The 22,579-nt window shown below is 38.5% G+C and overlaps 1 protein-coding gene across 6 annotated transcripts in view; it reads left to right on the forward strand.

Annotated features, from left to right (window-relative positions):
* Window positions 1-22,579, forward strand: part of RAF1 (Raf-1 proto-oncogene, serine/threonine kinase) — a 74,366-nt gene that overhangs the window by 22,046 nt on the left and 29,741 nt on the right. For 5 of the 6 annotated variants that reach the window (XM_072598432.1, XM_072598434.1, XM_072598436.1 and 2 more), the window contains exons 1-3: window positions 1,385-1,475; window positions 20,858-21,090; window positions 22,398-22,510. In XM_072598432.1, the coding sequence (XP_072454533.1) occupies window positions 20,884-21,090; window positions 22,398-22,510 (320 nt within the window). In that variant the 5' untranslated portion in view covers window positions 1,385-1,475; window positions 20,858-20,883. Of the gene's footprint in view, window positions 1-1,384; window positions 1,476-20,857; window positions 21,091-22,397; window positions 22,511-22,579 lie in introns of those variants that run through there. The other variant, XM_072598433.1, reaches the window with a different exon arrangement.

A 22,579-nucleotide genomic window follows, 5' to 3' on the forward strand; every position in this document is an offset into this window, starting at 1 on the left:
CCCCCTCACCCCACCCCATGCAACTTGAACCAAAATTATAATGTAATTGGAAAATATTTAACAATATTTAAAATACATTAAAACATAGACAATATTAATGTGTGGTTTTCTAAGTCAGTATGTGGCCAGCAAGGCAGTTTAGTGACACCACCACCCCCCCCAATTCTATTTGAGTTTGAAACCATTGGTCTCTTCTGAGCTCTCTTCCAGATCTGTAGCTATGACCTTATGTCCAAGAGATGTTTTTATAGTCGGTTATGAGTCAACAGGCATTTATCAAGGGCTTACATCACTAGTGATACAAAGAAATACAAGAAAACATGGTTCCTGTCCTCAAGGAACTCACATTCTCATGGGGAAGACAGTCTGCAAAAAACTACTTACATACCAGATACATACAGCAAATGAAATGAATCTTAGGAGGTAGGCACTAGGAAGAAGAGAGGATTGGGCACCAGTGTGGAAAAGGGCCTCATATCAAAGGTGAGATTTGGAGCTGAGTCTTGAAGGAAGCTAAAGAAACCAGGAGACATTCCAGGCATGGGGAACAAGCAGTGAGAGACCTGAAGTCAGAAAGGGGAGTGTCATGGGGGCAAGCCAGTGTCGGCTTTTTTTGCAATTAATGCAGATATCACTATGTAGACATATATAGCAGCTCCATGTTAGACACACAACTCTTAAATGTTAGAATATAGTACTGGCACACAAAACCTCCAGGGAGAGTGAGTAAGTAAAGAAGTGGTATTCTGTTTATGAAAGCTTGCTGAACTATCCTTTAAATGGCAGCTCATTGACTAAAGCTCTGAGTGCCTTGGGCACCGACAGTACTTGAACCCAATAATATAGCTCCTGGAATGTATGAGCCTAATACTTGAACTGAAGAATTGATAATAAGCCATTTTATACATACTCTATTTCAAAAGCTGTATCTGATCCAACTGGTTTAACTAACAGTTTGTGGTTATAATGATGGGGTGGGATGTGGTCCTTTAATTCTCTGATTGTCGCCAGGGGGCATTGAGAATGACTTGATGGAGGATTTGCTCTCAGTGCTTATAGGCTCTTAAGAATCTTAAGAGAAGACCAGGGGCTCAGAGGGATTGATGAGGTATGGGAAGGTGTTATTGAAATCAGTCACCTGTATGGTGACTAGAGCTCCTCTGGGCGAAGAAATCTGATCAGTTTCCCTTGTTGCAATGTGGAGGGGCAGGATATGGAGAACACAAGAAAGGGAAAGTCTAGAAGGTACATGAAACTGCATCTACCCTTAAGGAGCTTACTTTCTGTTGGAGGAGATAAATGGTGTGTGTGCACATAACACACACACATGTTTATGTAAAATAGATACAAGGTAATTTTATCTTTTTCTTTTTTTTCTTTTTAGGGAAGGAGCCACCCACCAGCTGGAGCATCAGGAAAGGCTCATGAGGGCTTGCGCTTTGCTTTGAAGGCAGAGAGGAATTCTAAGAGCATAGGTGAGGAGAGGTTTCATTCCAGGGATGAACAGGCAGGCCTAGACATGGGACCTGGTGTGACTCTAATGCGTTACAGGGAGTAATACTAACATTGGAACCACATTGGGAGAAGCTTCAAATGCCAGAGAAGTTTGTGTTTGGTCCTAGAGGTAGAGAAGAGCCGTAGGGGAGTGGGGTGGCCAGACCTGGGGGACTTTCTTTTTGGCATATGTAGAAGCTGGTTTATTTCCTCACTGTTAAGACTAGCTCTGTATTTAGGGCAGGAATCCTGAACATTCAGGAATTATAGACCTTTGGGGCAGAAGTCTGTGGTCCCCATTTCAGATTAATGTTTTTAAATACATACAGTACACAAGATTACCAAGCAAACAGTTGTGTTGAAGACAGGGGCAAGGAAGGGAGTAAGCATCCATACAGCATTATGTGCCAGGCACTAGGCTAAGGGCTTTACAAATAGCCCATTTGAATACAGTTTTCAGAGTATTTAAATAAACCAAAAAAACCCCAAAACCAATTTCATTTGTCCCAGGTTAAGAATCTCTGATTAGAGTAAGCTCATTTTTCCTAAAACAATTCTTGCCACTTTCTCTTCACATCCTCTCAGACCCAGGGACCCAGCCTTATGGGTGCCCCATCTTCCTGTTCTGTGCCTGTTCATTCACTCTCCCTCCCCACTTTTATCTCCTGGCTTCCCTCCAGATCCAGTCCAAATCCCTCCTTTTGCAAGAGGGTTTTTTCTGGCCCTTCCTTGTCATAGTAAAACCAGGTCCGTCCGTCCTTCCTTCTCCCTCTAAATCTCCCTCTAGTCCTAACTTCTGACCTATTTGCTTGGTCCATTTAATATTTTCTGCCTGTTGTAGTGCTGATTCTATCTGTTCCCATTGTTTTCATGGTTAATGGTCATTTGTACCTAGTGAAATGCCTTTTCAGACAATATCTCTCAAATATTTAGTCAGAGAATATCAGTTTACAGATGAGTAAACTGAGGCCCTGAGAAGTGTAGTAACTTGCCCTAGGGCACAGAGCTAATAATGATCAGGCAGCAGGATTTCAGCCCACATGTTCCACCTACATGGTCTGTTCACTAACTGTCAAGTAGTCCCAGAGACAATTTCTACCTGATATGAAGGAGAGAATATTTATCATAAAGGGAAAGAACCTTTCATTCTGTAACTGGAGGTCATGAGGGAGTGCTACAGTAAGTACATTTGGTCAGACAACCCTCAGCTACAAACATCCTATTCTTGCCTGTCTTGATAATAGGATTGATAGAGAGCAGGAGGGCCTAGGGAGGATGGACAGAGGCACAGAAAGCAGAGCCCAGGGACCAACTTTTCCTAGAATCAGCTACTTCACCTGTACTGGAGACAAATTGGAAACTGCACAGATGAATTTTTGTGAGACAACTACAAAAGCAGGTATCTCTGCTTTGTAGGATTTATGGACTTCTTTTTACACTACTGATTTTCTATAATTCACAAGAAATTGACTTACTGATTGATGTAGTAAAAGTCCATAAGGCATTGCCCTACACAGAATTTATTTAAACTCACATTAAAACCTTGCTCAAGAACATTTGAGGGCTATTCATCAGCTAGGGCAGGCCTAAAGAACCTGTGTCCCCCCTCCCCCGGGTTACTTACCAGCCTGAGGGCACATCAAAAGATTTCAGGAGGCCCAGGAAAAAAGCACAGGCAGCTGCAAGTGGTCCAGGCCACGAGCTCTGCAGACCAAAGGTTGTGCAGGTCTGACCTAGGTCTCTCGGATATTAACCCAGCACATGGTTTCCCTCCCAGTGCCTCGCCACATCTTTGCTCTTCTGTCAAGATTCCAGATCACTTTCCATAGGCTAGCTTCAGTTTTATCTACTTCATGAGGCTTCCCTGATTCCGACATCTCCTTTCCCCCACCTGTGCTCCCATAACATTTTGTACTAATCGTAGTTCTTAGGGCTTGGATTATAGGAATAGCGCTTTAGAGTTGGAAGGGACCTTAGAGATCATCTGATCCAGTCCCCTCACTTTGATGTGCACAGAGTGCTGGGCCTGGAGTCAGAAAGATCTGAGTTCTGATCTGGCCTTAGAGTAGACCCAGCTGGGTGATCCTAGGTAAGTAATTTAACCTCTATTTGCCTCAGGCTCCTCAGCTGTGTAATAGGGGTAGTCATGACAGCTAATTCCCAAGGTTATTGTGAAGATTAAATGAGCTAATAATTGTAAAGTGCTATGTAAATGCTAGCTGCAGGTATTATTATTACCAGTAATGAAGAAGCAGAGGCCCAGAGAGCTTAATTCCTTTTACCAGGGTCAGGATTCTAACCCCGTAGGTCCTGCACTTGTTTCATGCTGTCTGCAGCTGCTAATCACTTTCTACCTTGTATCAGAGTTATTTGTGTACTTGCCTCAGGCTCCCTACTTGTTGGGAAACTCTGCCTCACCACCAGCCTCCTGAAATTGCTTCCTCAGTCTTCTGCTCCTCATAAGATCCAAAGGCCTTCTTCTCTTCTCCCCCAGTTTCTGACCTGTAGTATTTGACACTGTTGACTACTCCCTTTTCTAGAGATTTTCTCTTCCCTTGTGTGTAGACACATTATAGTTTATTGGTTTTTTGCCTCTCTCTGTAACTGTTCTTCTCTTCTCCTGACCCCTTAAAGTTGGTGTTTCCTAAAGGTCTGTCTTTGGCCTTCTTATTTCTCTCTACATTTTAGTAGGTAGAAGTTCTGGATTTAGACTTAAGGTTCCTGGATTCAGAGTCAAGACCATAGTTTAAATCCCAGCTCTGCCATTTAATAGCTCTGTGATTCTAGAAAAAAGTCTGTTAACCACCCTGAATCTCAGAGTTGGAAGGACCCTAGATGCTGTCTAGTTTGACCTGTATCTCTCCAGCATACTCAGTTTCACCTTTGCTGGATGACTTACACTGAGGAGGAAGGACCTGCTACCTCCTGAGGGGCCTTCTCTGCACTTCCACCTGCTCATCTTACTCTGAAATCCATGAACTTGAAAAATTTTGAGAATTGTATTTAAGTATAATTCTTTTACTGTGTAATTCTCCTTATTTTAAAATTGCCTTTAAATGTATTTATAAACATTATTCTGAGAAAGGGTCCCTAGGCTTCACCAGACTGCTAACAGGGTCCAGGATACAGAAAAAGGTGCAGAGCCCCTGGCTTCCTCAGGCTCTAAAGTGCCTTTCAACTCTCCAGTCTGGTGCTCTACCTTAGTAATCTCTGTTACTTCCATACTTTTGGATTTCATTTCTTGGCTACCCTCTCTCTTCAGCCATGACAAAACATCATCTGAATGGCTTATCAGGATCTCAAACTCTGTGTTTCTAAATGGAGCTTATTTTTTTTCACAAGCTTATTCCTGATTTCATCAATTCTTTCTGTGACATGACTATTAACTTCTCTCATGTTCTTAACCTTAGAGTCATCTCTGACATTTTCCTCTCCCTCCCACCTTGGAAAGCCTTTGTCTTGGGACCCTTCCTCTCTTTATTGACGACTCTCTCCGTGGGACCACAATTTTGTGACATACTGTAGCTATACTTTATTTCACTCTCTCTGGACCCCACCTTCTTCCCTTTACCTGCCGTATTGTGGCCTGCCTCAGCATGAAGGATTCTCTCTTTGGGAAGGCTCTCAGCCATACTTCAGCTCATTCTCAGCTGGCTTTCTGGACTCCCACCTCCTCCTCCCCCTTGCTTGCTTCTTCAGGGCAGAGACTGTCTTATCAGCTTGTATTTGTATCCCTTGTACTTAGCATAGTGCCTGGGATGCAATAATTGACCTATCCATTTATCTCTCTCTTCTTGCGTATCTAATATCACTGGGTCCTGCTGATTCACTCTTGAGTGAAGCTCTTGAATCTGTCCCCCCTCTGTAACCATTGCCCTGCCTAACTTACTTAACACAGGCCCCCATCCTGCTGCCTCTTGCTTAAACAATTGCAAAACTTTCACATAACTTTTGCTGTCAGAACCTCTCCTCAAATCTTCTTTCTACCACAGCCTAAATCATCTTTCTTAAACATCTAATCATGGTGCTCCAGTTCTCAAAGAGCTTCTAAAATTTCTTATCACAGGGCCAAATGTAGGAGTGGAATCCTCTCATTGCCCAAATTGAATTTTACTGTTATAAATGAGCATCACAGTAGGAGCTCTGTGTGGCACACTGCACACTCAGCTAATTAACCCCCACAAAGTCAGGCCTCTTTGGTTAGGGGAAAAATGACCATGGTTGTAGTTACTTGTCTTTTTTTTTTTTTTTTTTTAAGAGGCAGTCAGGGTTAAGTAACTTGCCCAGGGTCAGTCACACAGCTAGTGTCTGAGGCTGAAATGGAATTTGAACTCATATCCTCTTGACTCCAGGATTGGAACTCTGTCCACTGAACGACCTCGCTGCTGCTGGTCGCAGTTTTGAGAAGTGTCTCTGTAACTGAAGAACATTCTAGTCTTCCTGTGTTTAATAAACGTGGTATCCCAGATCTGGCCTTCAGGAGACCGTTGGGCCGCTGTCTCCTGGAGTCTATTTCTGATGCCCTCTCACCCCACACCAACCCCCAGTCTGTGCTGTCTTAGTGGGTTATGCCACCATATATTGGTGACATTTGATACAGTTCTCATTTAAAGATAAGGGTGTTGGCTTAATCTTTACCTCCATGTATTTGGATGTGTAGACATCAAATGTCACATTCCACCCCTGACTAGATCCTATTATCCTTCCACTGTGAGGGCTTTACAGTAATATGGTTACAAATCTTCACTTGCATATGAGGTGAAAAATTGGGCTATAAAGTTAGGAAACGGTGTATTCCCTTGGGCTAGGTCTTTAAGACATTGTTTTGAGGATGGTTTTTGTTTTGTTAATGAGTCAAATTCTGATTTTTCCCCTTGCCTTAACTCCCCCTTTTTGGAATCCTGAAGTCTGTTTTTATATCATTGGAACTACAAGGTGCTTTAATACAACATATATTCCATCCCCCCCGCATCTGTGAGAGAGCCAGAAGTTTTAGTCGTCCAGTGAATAGAGAGATACTCCTGCAGAAATACTGGCAACACTTATGTGCCTTCAATGCATCAGTGCAATTGAGTTAGGGTTAATGATCCAGTACTTGAATGCTATGGTTAATACTGCAGAGAATAAAAGGAACTGTGAGATCATTGGTCCTTGCCCTCAAGGAGCTTACTAAAGACTCCAGAATGCGTACTATGTACCTATGGAGAGACATCTCTGAGTCACACTCGGGGCAGATGTCTGGGTAGCCTGCCATTTGTCCCCCTTAGATGCTGTTTTTGGCCAGAAGTCTTTGTTTCCCCAAAAGCCACGCCTTTCCTGAACACCACACAGTGCACTAGCCTGTGTAATAGCTAATGTTTGCTGTATATTGCTGTTTTCCTAAAGGTGGGTGAAGGCCCATCATACTATATGTCTCGTGCTAACTGTGACCTTTGATGGCCAGAATTTTAAAGTCAAAGCTGTGACAAACCTCTCAATATCCAATTGATTTATTTCCTACTAGTTAATAGCTTGTGCAGCTAAGTGCACAGTGGATAGAGCACCAGGCCTAGGAATCAGGAAGACTCATCTTCCTAAGTTCAGATATGGCCTCAGACACTTACTAGCTATGTGACCTTAGGCAAGTCACCTAACTCTATTTGCCCGAGTTTCTTCAGCTGTAAAATGATCTGGAGAAGGAAGTGACAAACAAACCAAAATGGGAACACAAACAGTCAGACACAACTGGAGCAACTGAACAACAGTTTATTATTATGCCTGAAAAAATCAAGTTAGCCAATGGCTTCCCAGCCTGTTCGCATAGTTTGGTCCATCAGGCTACGGAGCTAAAGGAACTTTAAAACCGTTTTTTGTTCTGCCTGCATAACACTAAGAAGTCTGTACATTTCCATATTTAAAGAAGGAACAAAAAAGGGACTTTATATGAAATTAAATTTAGACTAACATCTCACACCATACACTACCGTAAGCTTCAAATAGATACGTGACCTAGATATAAAATACCATATAAATTAGAGGAGAAGGTATTGCCTTTCACAGCTGTGGAGAGGGGAAGAGTTCTTTAACAAACCAAGCTGTAAGGAAGATTAAATAGACAATTTTGATTACATACAATTGAAAAGCTCCTGCATAAACAAAACCAATTCAGTTAAAAGTCAAAAGGGAAATAACTTGCAAAAAAAAGATTTCTTTGATATTGGTGTGAAAAGCGTCCTCAGGCATCCTTTATACCTCCTTCTCCTTCAGTCCCATGGCCAGTGAGTGGCTGTGTCTCTTGATTCTATCTCCATGACATGTTTTGCATCTGCTTTCTTTTCTGTGCTCAGTTCTGCCGCCCTCCCCGCCCCCTCCATCAGCCTTCTCTGCTCCATCCTTCACTCATCTTCCAGAGCCATTAAAGAACAAAGCCCTTTGCTCATCTGAGAGTACAGGACCTATTGAATCTTATATTGAAAAGTTGTATTTAAACATGGTTTTTCAGCCGACTGCAAATTAGAAAGTGGAACATTCGTAATAGCATTAATGATATTTTCCATTTGCATGCTTTTGCATTTTCTAAATATTGTTGCATAAAATATCTTATTTGATTGTAGCAACAATCCTGTGCTCACAGGCAAATGAAAAATGTAAAAATGAAAACAATTTTATGAGACTTGCTCAAGTTCTCATTAACTAGTAAGTGGCTGAATGCTTCCTACTCTCTTGACCAGGAGTGGGGAACCTGTGGCTTCTAAGCTACAGGTTCCTCCCCACCCCACCCAATCCCTGCCTTGCTCTTGACTCTCAGTTCAGGGTTCTTTCTACTGCATTGTGCTAAAGCGGGTCTGGGGCTTTCAAAAGTAAACATATTAACAGAAGCAGTGTGACAAATGACAGAAGAGACTGAAAACTATAAAATTCAGATATAAAAGTTAATAAAAACTTGATGTCATTTTGTGGAGAGTAATTGGAGTACAGCATATCAGTGTTCTCTGAACTGACCAATATTTCATTTGTTTGAGGCCCCTGAGTAATTAAGAAAATCTTAAATTATTTGTACTATTATCTGTTTATAGTTAGAGAAGTATACAACATTTTATATTGTAATTTCCAATCAGAACGATTTTTTAAAAAAAGTTAGATTCAGCTATCTAGAATTTCCTTATGGAATACTTTCCTTTCTTCACAAAACTGAATAAATTAAGTGTTGTTATAATTAAGCATATGGATCAATTTCACTGAAATACATACCAAATGAGACATATCAGTGAACACCAATATATAATTAGGTTAAAAAAGATATAATTAGAAGATATAATTAGGTTAAAAAAAGTTTTTCACTTACTTTAAAAGAAAATTATATATGTTCATATGTGTATTTCTTTATAAAGATATATAGATATATCTATCTAGGTATATATTTTTTAATCAACAAAAATCTGCCTTCTCTCTCCTCCCCCTGCCCCAGAGAATGAATGAAAAACAAAACCCTTTTTACAGATATATATATATATGTATATATAGGTATATAGATATAGATATATCCAAGCAAAACAGATATCCACATCGGCCATGTTCAGAATACATTTCTCATTCTGCCCGTTGAGTCCTTCACTTCTCTATCAGGAGGGTGGGTAGCATATTTCATTATTAGTTTTCTGGAATCATGATTGATCATTACACTGATCAGAATTCCTAATTCTGTCAAAGTTGTTTGTCTTAACCATACTGTTGTCTTTGTATAAATTGTTCTCCTTGGTCCTGTTTACTTCACTCTGCATTAGTTCATAGTAGTCTTCCCAGGTTTTTCTTATCCATCTCCTTCATCATTTCTTATAGGACAAGAGAATTCCATCCAATTTATGTACCATAACTTGTTCAGCCAGTTCCCTGCTGATGGACACTGCCTCAGATTCCCATATTTTGCTACCTTAAAATGAGCTATAAATATTTTCTTATATCCTTAAGGCTTGGGTTTTTTAATCCTTCCCTTAATGTTCTCTCCTTCTAATTTCTCCTTCTTCCCTTTCCTTGTGGAGTGAAATGTATTTTTGTGCCTAACTGTGTGGGTATTCTTTCCTTCTTTGACCAGCTCAGATAAGAGTGAAGCACAAGTGTCAGTCACCTGCTTGTGCCCTCTTCTTGTTTGTGTAGATACCTGCTTGGGAATCCAGATAGATAACTTCCCCAACCTTCTTTTTCTTTCTCCCGCTTAGTGAATTTCTTTTCCTCTCCCTTTCCATTGTTTTAAGATTATCAGGATCTTAAATCACTCCCAAGAATTCTGGCTAACTAGATGCCCTCTGTGACTCTTGATGATGATAGTTTGTAGGAGACACATGCATCATCTCCTCATATTTGAATGTAACCAGTTTACCCTTATTTATTTAGTCCTTTATCATTTTAACTTTTTAACCTTTTTATGTTTCTTTTAACTCCTCTACACAGCTCTGGTCTTTTCATCAGGAATGCTTGGAAGTCCTTTATTTTATTAAAAGTCTGTGTTGTCGTCGTCTCTGTCTCCCCTCCTTCTCCACCCCCCCTGACCTCCCCGGAGGATTTATATTGAGTTTTACTAGGCAAGTAATTCTTGGCAGTAAGCCTATATTCTTTGCCTTCTAGAATATGATATTTCAGGCTCTCTGCTCTTTTGTAGTGGTGATTGCAAAATTAGCTGTGATCCTGACTGTGGCTCTGTGGTACTTGAATTTTTTCTTCCTGGTTGCTTGTGATATATATTTTTCTCTCAACTGGAAGCTCTGGATTTTAGCTATAATGTTCTTGGGAGTTTTCATTTTGGGATTTTTTTTTAAAAAGAGGGTAACTGGTATATTTCTTTTATTTCTGTATTGCCTTTGATTCCAATAATAGCCCAGTGTAAATGTCCAAGTAGTCCATTGAGTCTTATATTTTTTCTCCCCAATCTGTTTTCCAGGTCATTGTTTTTGCTATGAAATATTTTAGATTTTCTTCTGTTTTTTCAGTCTTTGGACTTTATTTTAATATTTCTCATTTCATGGAGTCATTGCCTTCTCTTTGCTCTGTTCTTACGTTTAGTGAGTATGTTGCTTGAGCAAGGTTTTACACCATGTTCTTGTGCCAAGCTGTTCATTCTCTTTCCAGTTCTTTCTTCTGTAGCTCTCATTTCCTTTCCACGTTTTTTCTCTTGCATTTTCATATCATTGAAAAAAATTTTAAACTTTTAAAAGTCTTGCTACATCTCTTCTGTTTGTGTCCAAACTGTGTTTCCTTTGAGGCTTTAGTTGTGGATATTTTGGATTCATTCTCTTCTTCTGGATTTGTGTCTTGAGCATTTCTGTTACCATGACTGCTTTTTATAATGGGATTCTTTCTTTGCTCCTTCTTCCAGTGCACATCTTGCTGATGTTAGAGGTTCTGTGCACTTCTGCCGGAAGAGTCTCAGCTGCTCCTGCCACTGCTTTGGGTATTGAGTGTTTTGTTATTCCATGATCTCAAGGAAAGCTGAACTTCAGGACACACAGTAATTCCATTGCTACCAGTGGCTGATCCTGGACAAAGTCTGATCACTGCCCTTCTGCTCTGAGCCATACAGATTCCTGACCTGGGTTTATGTCTAAGCAACAGTAGACCACAACTGGACTCAGGCAGTGTCAGCCAGTTGGGGAGCTGTGCTGCTTCTGAGTGCCAGAGCTGCAGGTTCCCCCTTTGTGCTGAGATTGCAAGCTTCAGACTGGGCTGGAGGTTAGAACTGATGTCCTGCTCTGCTCCTGGGGTTTGAGTCAGACTGCTATGGCTTGCTTCTAAACTTTTACTCTTCCCTTGTTACCCTCCTGAGATTTCCCCACCTGAAACTACTGCAATGGAGGGTGGATCTCCTTGTCAGTCCCCTAGATCTGTGATCTAGAACTTAGTAGTGGATCGCCAAACCTCCAGTTCATAGCTGGTCTTTTCTTGGTATCCCTTATGGGTCTGGGAGCAACCTGATATGGATTTGGGACCCCTCTTTGCCTCTCTCTAGGTGGGCCTGCTCCACCACAAATTTTTTCAAATGAGAACGAGTTCAACACATCTCTAACTAAAACCTCACAGCAAAACATAGCTTGGGCGCAGATTCAGCTAGAATTCCTAGAAGAGATGAAATGAGTTTAAAAGTTAAAAAAGATTTTTGTCAGTGAAAGAGAGATGCAGTCTGTCTCCTTTGTTGACTGGGGCAAGAAAAGTAACTCAGTGTGACTTTTTCTTGGATTTCCCCATCAGGGTTTGATTGGCTGAATTTTCTGGGTCTCCTTGGAGGAGAGCTTCCTGCACTTCTTCCTAGTCTTCTGCTGTCTTGGCTCCTAAAGCTTCTTACTTTCAGAATTTTGTAACTGGTTTTTTTTTCCTCTTAACCTGCCATACCATGATTTTATTTAATTAGTTTTATTTTCCTTGTTCTTATTTTCTTCTTTAGACAACATACATTTGCAATCTGTTTTGATATACTGTGTTAAATCTTTCAAATGGATTTTTGTGCCAGTCTTATATATAAAATTAATAATTACAAAATATTGGAGTAGGAAGATCCTCCTAAGTGTCTAGGCTACTCCCATTTTAGATATAATACTGTATTCTAGAGTGATTTTTAAAAAAAATACATCTTTAAACTTAATTTTTTCAGTCTCTCCCTTCCCCAGCCTTCCAAAATGGAAAAAAAACAAAACCCTTGTAACAAATATGTATCATCAGGCAAAATGTATGATCCTATTGGTCATGTCCAAAAATGCAAGTCCTGTTTATTTAGACCATCATCACTCTCAGGTGGAAGATAGCATTTTTTATCCTTGGTTCCTTGGGATTATTGCATTGATCAGCATTTTTAAGTCTTTCAGAATTAGCATTTTTTAAAGTAGTGTTGTTATTGGATGAATTGTGGCTTTGCGTATTTTACTCTGTATCATTTCATACAAGTCTTCTCAGGATTCTCTGAAATCATCTTTTTCATAATTTTTTTGTGGCATAAGTGTATTTCTTTGCATTTATGTACCATAATTTGTCCAACCATTTCCCAATTAATGGGCACCCCCTTAGTTTTTAATTCTTTGGCACCACAAAAAGAGCTGATAAGAATAATTTGATGCACGTACATCCTTTTCCTCTCTGATCTCTTTGGGGGATAGGCCTAGAGGGCGTCTTCATTTGAGTAGTTTTGTGAGTGTGATTTCAAAATGCTTTCCAGAATGGTTGGAGGATACCATTTCACAGCTGCATTAGCAGTGCCTAGTTTACTGTCTCTTTTGTCATTTTAACACTTGTTTTCTTTTTTGTCACCTTTGTTCATTTGCTGGGTATGTTTTAGAATGTGGGTTGCTTTAATTTGATTTCTCTAATCATTAGTGATTTGGAGCATTAAGATACATTTTTTTGATATCTTTTTCTTTTAAGTCACCTCTATGTCCCGTTGTGTCCTTCTTCCCACTCCCTGCCAGAGAGTTTGTGACTTGTTCAAGGTTATTATTAAGTGAATTAGAGGCAGCTTGGTCTAGTAGAAAATATGCCAACCTTGTAGTTGAGAGCTCTAGGTTTGAACGCTGCCTTCAGCCCTTAGGAGCTTGTGTGACCAAAGGCAAATCACCCTCTCTGAGCCTCAGTTTCCTCACCTATAAAATGGGACTCTTGTAATGCTACAGCGAAGTAATGTATATAAACTATTTTATAGATGCTTTATGTGTCAGCTCTGGTGGTGATGATGATTTTTATTACCTGAACAAAGACTACAATACAGTGTTTAATACACATACTGTTATAAACAGTGTTTCTCAGTTTATTTAAGTAGACTGGAAACCAATTTATATGTTTTCTTAAATTGTCAATTCACATCAAAACCTGTTTTGAACTAAACCAATATTTCATTTGGTTTGAATTCCTCCCTTTCTTGGTATCCTTCAGCTGATGATAGTCTAACTATCTGATAAGATTTACTTGGCAGTGACCATGTACCATGTAGTATCAATTAGTTTTAGGAGGTGATACTGCAAATACAGTGTTTCTTTAGCTGTTTGATGTCTTTTCAGAATAGCGAGGGAAAAGCTTTACAAGCATATGTTACTTTTATTAAGACTAATGGTTAGACTTTCCCCTTTTGTTTTAAAAGGTTAGTTTTGTGACTAAATAACTTAGTATTATAGTCAGTATTGAAAAAATGCCATATGCTCTGTTCATTCTAAAGACTTTATTCACATTTTGCTCATAGAAAGAAAATTTTAGCTGATTTTAATAAAATGTCTTAAAGTCTATAATTTCAAAAGTCAAAGTTAGATGGTAGGGCGCGATAGGCAAATGAATGAAATGAAAAGGGAGTAACTGCATGGAATGCACGTCCTTTTTAGTAGCTTTGATTTGTTATGTCTTTTTTCTTTAGAATCTTCTCTTTGAATTATATAGAATGTTAGTTTTCTTTTATTCAAGGGCACATCATTTAGTAGAGCTAGGTTACCCTTCTCAGGTGACCAACAGAAATATTAGATAACTGTACATAACTGTTAAAAATAATTGGAGCCAAAAATATTTTCTAATGTACTTGGCATAATTTTTCAATGGCAATTCTGGCAGAACTTTGGTGTGAAAAAATAAACCTTACATCTTACCCATATTGTTATAGTTATAGAGCCTTAGAATCTTAGGCCAAGAAGACCAACCAAGATTGTTTTACAGAAGATCAACTAAAACCCAAAGAAGTTAAATTCTTGCCCATGACCGCAGGTGGAAAACATCAAGGAGAAGCATCACTGAATGGACTTTTTTACTCGTTGCCTTTTATTCATACATCACAGTCAACTTAATGGGAAAGTTTTTGTCCTTGTTAAGAATTTCACCCTTATGCTATTTACTTTGCACTATTTTAATTGTAGATATTGTTTTCCTCTTTTGCTTATTTCATCCAATAGGGGTTCATATAAATCTCATGTTTCTTTAATTTTCTCACATTTGTCATTTCTTACTGCATGGTAATATTCCATTATGGTAATATTATGCAGTTTGTTAGCCAGTCCATTGGGTGGGTAGATCTGCTTTGTTTCTAGTTCTTTTATACTACAAACTTAACAGTCCTCTACAAACACGTTTAATAGGCAAAGAACAACAAATAGGATAGTATAGGAAATTTGAACTTGTGTTACATAGTTTTTTTTTAATTTTTATTAAATTTAGCCAGCTAGTAACAAAATTGTCCTGTTTCTGTTCCCTTCTGATTTTTAAAAAATGTATATTATTGATGTTATTTTCTTCTTAAAAATATTGTTTATATCTAACAAATGAAAATAACATGGCTACATTGGCTGTTCCTTTATCATCCTTCTGGGCCCCCTTTTAACTTCAGTCATCTCTTTCTCCTGGTACTCTACTCTCTACCTAAATAAATTTAGATTCCCTCCCTCCTCCCTGAAATGAAAAAAATCCCCTTTTGAAAATGTATTTAATAAGAATTTATGTGTAGAACCTATATAAGATTGCATGTTGTCTTGGAGGGAGGGAGGAAGGAGGCAAAAGGAGGGGGAAAATCTAAAATATGTGGAAGTGATTGTAGAAAACTGAAAACAAACAAAATAATTTAAAAAAAATTTTTTTAAATGAAAAAATACTACCTTCTTTTGAACCTGCTTCAAACCATTATCCTATTTCCCTAGAAGGACTGTGCTATACTTTGGGCTTCTACTTCCTCACCATTTCCTTTTTAACACAAAACAGTATGTAGTCTTTTAGCTGGCACAGTGAATAGAGCTTTGGACTTGGAGTCAGGAAACCCTGAGTTCAGATGTGACATCAGACACCAGCTGTGTGACCTTGGACAAAGCACTTAACCTCTATCTTCCTCAGTTTCTTCATTTGTAAATAGGGATATAAATAGCATCTATCTTCTAGGGTGATTGTGAGGTTAAAAGGGGATAATAGCTGCCAAACATTTTTTCAGCCTTAAAATTTTGTATAAATGCTTGTTAGGTAATAATCTTCCCCTATAGAAGTATATAAACTTTCTGAGGTTAGGAATTGGAGGGTTTTGGGGGGGTGTGTCTTTGTGTCTCTCCTATCTAGCTCAGTACTGTGCACATAGACAATAAATGCTTGTTGTTCAATTGATTTCTTCTTTTCTGGTTATTTTTCTTCTTGCCTTTTAAGTATATTCGTTGTCCTAATCCAGGAATTCTTAATCCAAAGGTTGTGGATCCTCTCTGGATAGATTTTAGGAGGTTTATGAATTTGGATGGGAAAAATTTACATCTTTATTTTCACAACTCTCTAACTGAAATTCAGCATTTCCTTCAATTATGAATGTCAAAAACAAATATTCTGAGAAGGATTTCCATAGGCTCCACTAGACTACCAAAGGGGCTGCCATGACACAAAGAAATGTTGACCCCTGTAATAACCTTATCTCAATCTTTCTATTTTCTACCCTTGTTCTCTGCCTTATGATTTCATCCGTTCTGATAATATCTCATTACTTTTGTTTATATGAATCCAAAATCTGTCTCACTGGTCCTATCTCCCACCTGTGTTCTTAAAGCACAGTTCCTACTTCTCTGGATGATGTACTAGCATTTCCAGATCATCACATCCAAAGTAGAATTCATCTCTTCCTCCTCTTGAGTTTGCTATTTACTTTAATGATACCACCATTCTCCCAATCAGTCAAGTACTTACAAAGTGACTACTGTGTGCCAGGCAAACACCCACTCTTAAAAGCTTAGCTATCCCTCTCCTCACCTTTCCCCTTAAGGTCCCAGCAGTTCTCCCCAATAATTTCTCCTGCATCTTTGTCTTCTCATTCTTATCACTTTGGTTTAAGGCCTTGTTATCTTTTACCAGAACAATTGAAACAGTAGTGGAGATATCGTGTTGGAAAAAGCATTGGATTTATGTTCACATGCTCACACTGATACTTAATTCTCTGGGTCTTATTTCTCATTTGTTAAATGAGGGAATTTGACTAGATTCCCTTGTTAAGGTTCCTTCCATTGCTGAAACTTATGTTCACCTTAATTGGGTCTCTTAGTCTCTAATTTCTCAACATTTCATTCTGTCCTTAACTCTGCTGACAAAATCTTTCTCTCTGCTGAAAAATCTTCAGTGGTCTACAGAATAGAATATGAACTTCTTAGCTAACATTTGAGGCTCTCCTAGCCTGACGGAAACCTACCCTTCTAGTCTTATTTCAGGGAACATCCTGTGGTGACTTTGTTCTACAACCAAACTGAACTACTCTTTGCTGCTCCTTTATCTTGTCCTTCATACATGATGCGGACAGTGCCTGGAAGTGATTCCCTTCTCCTCCTGGCCACCCACCCTCTATACACTTTACCTTTAAGTTGAGCTTAAGGGTATCTTTTCTTGCATGATCTTTTCTTCTTGTCTAGCTGGAAGGCATCTGTTTCCCTTGAATCTCTTATGCCATGTTGTCAGATCCCTCTTGTTGACTTCATAGTTTTCTACCTTGTAAGCCTTTTGGGGGAAGGGGCTATGTTGAACTTTATGAGGAATTTTACCTGTTACGTTGTAATGTGCCTGATGATATTTTTAGTTAAACTCCCAGCACTTAAAAAAAAATTTAATGTTAGTGCTCCTCATCCAGTACTGTTCCATATTTCCTGTGTTTAAATAACTTCACAGTTGTTGTCATGGTGTTGCAGTCTTAATAGCGCAGTGATATAAAGGAGGCTCATTAAGCTATTCTGCTGAGTGAGTTAAAATAAAGCATTTATTATTATAATACTCATTTCTGCCTCTTACTTCTCATAATGAATACATTTTAAGAGACTACTAATCACTTTATTTCCTTTGTTTCCATCTTCTGTATATATCTCCTTTAAAAACAAGGTGGCTGGCGAGTTTTCTACCTTCCACAATGTTCTGAGATACTACTACTGAGATAATTCTAAAGAATAGCAGGCTTATCTTTAATGAATCCCTGTAATAACCATAATATAAGTAGAACAGCAGTGATCTTCAGGAGGTTAAATGATTTACCTAGGGTCAGACAGCCAATAAGTGGTAAAATTCAGCCTCTAAACCTAAGAGTTCAGAAGACTGATAGTCCATTACTTGTTTAAGAACACTTGAATATCTTTCTATCACAGAGGCTTGAATAAGTCAGACAGTCCAAGGTTCTTTGCTTATTGAAACAGTATTGGGCTTTTGACAAAATACAACACCCATCCCTATTGAAAACACTAGAGAGCATAGGAGTAAATGGAACTTTAAAATAATAAGCAGTGTCTGTCTAAAACCTTTAGGAGCATTATATGCAATGGGGATAAGGTAGATGCATTTTCAATAAGATCAGGGGTGAAACAAGGATGTCCATTATCACCACTGTTATTCAGTACATTACTAGAAATGTTAGCTGTAGCAGTAAGAGAAGAAAAAGAAATTGAAGGAATTAGAATAGACAAAGAAGAAATTAAGCTATCACTCTTTGCAGTGATATCTCTATACTTAGAGAATCAAGTAAAAAACTACTTGAAATAATAAACAACTTTGGCAAAGTTGCAGGTTACAAAATAAACCCACACAAATCTAAAGCATTTCTATATATTAATAACAAAGCCCAACAGCAAGAGATAGAGAAATTCCATTTAAAGCTGGGGTAGACACTATAAAATATTTGGGAGTCTACCTGCCAAAACAAATCCAGGGACTGTATGAACATAATTACAAAACACTTTTTGCACAGATAAAGTCAGATTTAAGTAAGTGGAAGAACATCAGTTGCTCGTAGGTAGGCTGAGCCAATATAATAAAAACGATAGTTCTGCATAAATTAATTTACTTACTCCGTACCATACCAATCAGACTATCAGATAATTATTTTCTACAGCTAGAAAAAATAATATCAGAATTCATCTGGAAGAACAAAAGGTCCAGAATACCAAGGGAACTAATGAAAAGAAATGCTAGGGAAGGTGGCCTAGCTCTACCAGATCTCAGATTGTATTATAAAGCAGCAATTATCAAAGCCACTTGGTACTGGCAAAGAAACAGAGGGGTAGTGGAATAGGCTAGGTACTCAAGACACAGTAGTCAATGAATATAGCAATATGCTATTTGGTAAACTCAAGGATCCCAGCTTCTGGGATAAGAACTTACTGTCTGACAAAAATTGCTGGGAAAACTGGATAACAGTGTGGCAGAAACTAGGTATAGACCAGTTCCTGACACCGTACACAAGAATAAAGTCCAAATGGGTACATGATCTAGGTATAAAGAATGATACTATAAACAGATTAGTGGAGCAAGGAATAGTTATTTATCAGATTTATGGAGAAGGGAAGAATTTTTGACTAAACAAGAGATAGAAAAAGTTATGAAGTGCAAAATGAATAATTTTGATTATATTAAATTGAAAAGTTTTTGTACAACCAAACCCAATGCAACCAAGATTAGGAGGGAAGCAGAAAAAACTGGGAAAGAATTTTTGCAACTAGTGTCTGATAAAAGCCTCATTTCTAAAACATATAGAGAACTGAGTCATATGTACAAGAATACAAGTCATTCTTCAGTTGAGAAATGGTCAAAGGATATGAACAGGTACTTTTCAGAGGAAGAAATTAAAGCTATCTATAGTCATATGAAAAAATGCTCTAAATCACTATTGATTATAGAGAGATGCAAATCAAAACAACTCTGAGATACTATATCACACCTATCGGATTGGCTAACATGGCAAAACAGGAAGATGATAAATGTTGGAGAAGACATGGGAGAGTTGGAACACTGATTCATTGTTGGTGGAGCTGTGAGCTGATCCAACCATTCTGAAGGGCAATTTGGAACTATGCCCAAAGGGCTACAAAAATGTGCATACCCTTTGACCCAACAATTTTGCTTCTAAGACTATATCCCCAAGAGATCATAAAAATGGGAAAGGGTCCCACATGTACAAAAATATTTATAGCAGCTCATTTTGTGGTGGCCAACAACTGGGAATCAAGGGGATGCCCATCAACTGGGGAGTGGCTGCATAAATTGTGGTATATGAATGTAATGGAGTACTATTGTGCCATAAGAAATGATGAACAAGAAGACTTCAGAGAGGCCTGGAAAGACTTATATGAACTGATGCTGAGTGAAAGGAGCAGAACCAGGAGAGCTTTGTACACAGCAACAACCACAGTGCAAGGAATTTTTCTGGTAGACTTAGAACTTCGTTGCAATGCAAGGACTTAAATAATTTCCAATGGTCTCTTAAGGCAAAATGCCTTCCACATCCAGAGAAAGAACTGTGGAATTCGATCCCTGAATGAAGCAGATCATTTTCTTTTGCATTATGTTTTGGTTTGCTTTATGATTTCTCCCATCCATTTTAATTCTTCTATGCAACGTGACTAAGGTGAAAATGTATTTAATAGGAAAGTATGTGTAGAACCCATATAAAGCTGTGTGCTGTCTCAGGGAGGGAGCGGGGATGTAGGGGGGAAGGTGGGGGAAAACTATAAGATACATGGAAGTGATTGTAGACCACTGAAAACAAATGAAAGAATGATGATAAAAGAAGCAGCCTTAGTCACTGTGGCCCTGAGTGCGCGAGGTGAGCCACAGAGCGATGGCTGGGGGAAGGCAGCTTTGTTATTTCTTTGACCCATTCAGATTTTAATCGTAGATATCCATACTGAGATATGTGTGGAGATAATACTACTTAGAACTTGGTTCAGGCTAATTCATTTCATATATCATTTGGTGGCCTCTTGCAACTACCATGTATGTGGTTCTGCTATTTGTATCTTTGCACGATATTAGAAGTTGACTCTCACAAACTTCAGTGTACTCTTCCCCTCCCCCCACTCCCCAGTGGAAGGATTTGATGTTTCTTTTTTGGAAGTAGACCATTTCTTTTGGGTGATAGTCTACATACATCTTATCATAATTCATTGCCTTTTATCAAAGTATGGGTTTTGGGGGGTTTTTTTGGGTGCTACGAGATCATAGATTAAGAGCTAAATGGAATCTTAGAAATCATCTATTTCAACTCCTTTATTTTACAGATGTGGATACAGTGGCTTGCCTAGGGTCACACAGCTGGTGAAGTGTCTGAGGCCGGATTTGAACTCATCAAGATGAGTCTTCCTAACCCAGGCCTGTCACTGTATCCACCACCACCCAGTTGTCTTTGTTGATAACTAACAGATATTTTATTCCACAGTAATAAATGTGTGGTAGAAAGTGCTATACCAACGTAAGGTGGTATTGCCATCGTAGAGTACCATGATATATTGGCAAGAACTCTGGGCAGAGAAACCAGAGGTCTGGAGTCTGCTTCTGCCGTAAGCACTAATTCGTGTGACCTTGGGCCTTGATAATTTGTTTCATTTTGGCTATTTTAACAGATTATTTCAGAATTACAACTATCTTGTTTCTGTCTTTCTTTTGCTAGGTTTAACTGCTGTTTAAATTGCATCAATGGAGCATTTTCAGGGAGCTTGGAAGACTATCAGTAATGGTTTTGGATTCAAAGATTCAGTCTTTGATGGCTCTGGCTGTATTTCTCCTACTCTTGTCCAGCAGTTTGGTTATCAGCGCCGGGCATCAGATGATGGCAAACTTACAGATTCCTCCAAAACAAGTAACACCATCCGAGTTTTCTTGCCAAACAAGCAAAGGACTGTGGTAAGTGTATAATAGCTTCTGTCAGACTTTGTGATGTGATTTGGTTGTGCAGAAGTTAAATGTTTTCATTCAAATACAAAGTTATTATATTACTCCAACTTTACTAGCTATATGACCTTGAACAAATGCCTTCCCATCTAAGCCTCAGGTTTCCTGCTCTGTAAATAGGGGGAGTGCTCCAACTGACCACTCTCCACAGGCCTTTGCAGCATCAGCTTCCTTCTGGCCTCCTCTTTTTGGTCTCTGTCTTCCCTTTTACATTCCCACTAGTTTCCACGCTTTTCTTTTTCTAGTGCTGTTGCCTTTGCCTGTAATGATAATAGCGCATCTCCCCCAAGGCAAAGCAGATATTCATTTCATTGTTGTTTATAATTTTTATTTTTTTATTTTATTATTTTATATTTATATAAATTTATGTTATTATATGGATCTCACAGATACCATAATCCAACTCTTTCACTTTATAGATGGGGAAACTGAAGCCCAGTAGCTTTACTTTTCAGTATTATGCGGCTTAGATAGAATGAGACAATGTATTTAAAGTGTTTTATAAATGTTAAAAATGCTTATAAATGTCATCTATTGTTATCATATTCTTAATTTTAAAAAGTCACATGGGACATGGGACTATGCCAGGATTCAAACCTAGGATTTTTGACTCTATTAGATCACTCTACTAATAATTACAACATTTCTTTTGGACTTTAAAGTTTATCAAATGCTTTCCCACAACAGTCATGTAATACAGATCAAGAAAGTATTGTTAGGATTTTATGCACAGGGATTCTTCAGAGAATAAGAGAAATATTAAGTTACAGTTCTTGCCCTCAAGGAATTGATAACAGAGAACAAAACAGAATAATACACGATCAAGTACAGATTATATAGATAGTAATGGGTCAGAGTGAGGAGACAACAGTGGAAGCTAGAATTGATGTTTGACTGGGAAGCAGATTTGTCTCATCTGTTGTTAGAAGGTGAACCTATACAATGAGAATAGATCAGAGCCTGAATTCTTATATTTCAAAACTCAGTCCTGCTTGTGTACTAAATTGACTTACTTGGTAGATTACATTAGTAACATTATTGGTCAGTTTCAAACCAAATTTGAAATCCTGTCCTTCCAAATAAAATCACATATTTTTTAAAATGAGACATTACTGGGAAGAGATACAGGATCATCAACAATCTTTTATAGACATATTGTACATAGAAATCCTTGTAAACTGAATAATTATGAATGTATATTTAATTTTGATATTAAATACACATTGTATGCTATTCTAAAACCACCTATTTGTTCATAGGTTAATGTTCGAAATGGAATGACCTTGCACGATTGCCTTATGAAAGCTCTTAAAGTTAGAGGCCTCCAGCCAGAATGTTGTGCAGTTTTTAGGCTTCTCCATGAACACAAAGGGTAAGAATCTTCAAACACATAAGCAAGTCAGCTGCAGTGACCAGAAAATACTTCCCCATCACAAATAAC

The sequence above is a fragment of the Notamacropus eugenii genome, chromosome 3, assembly GCF_028372415.1.
Source record: "Notamacropus eugenii isolate mMacEug1 chromosome 3, mMacEug1.pri_v2, whole genome shotgun sequence".
Lineage (NCBI taxonomy): Eukaryota > Metazoa > Chordata > Mammalia > Diprotodontia > Macropodidae > Notamacropus > Notamacropus eugenii.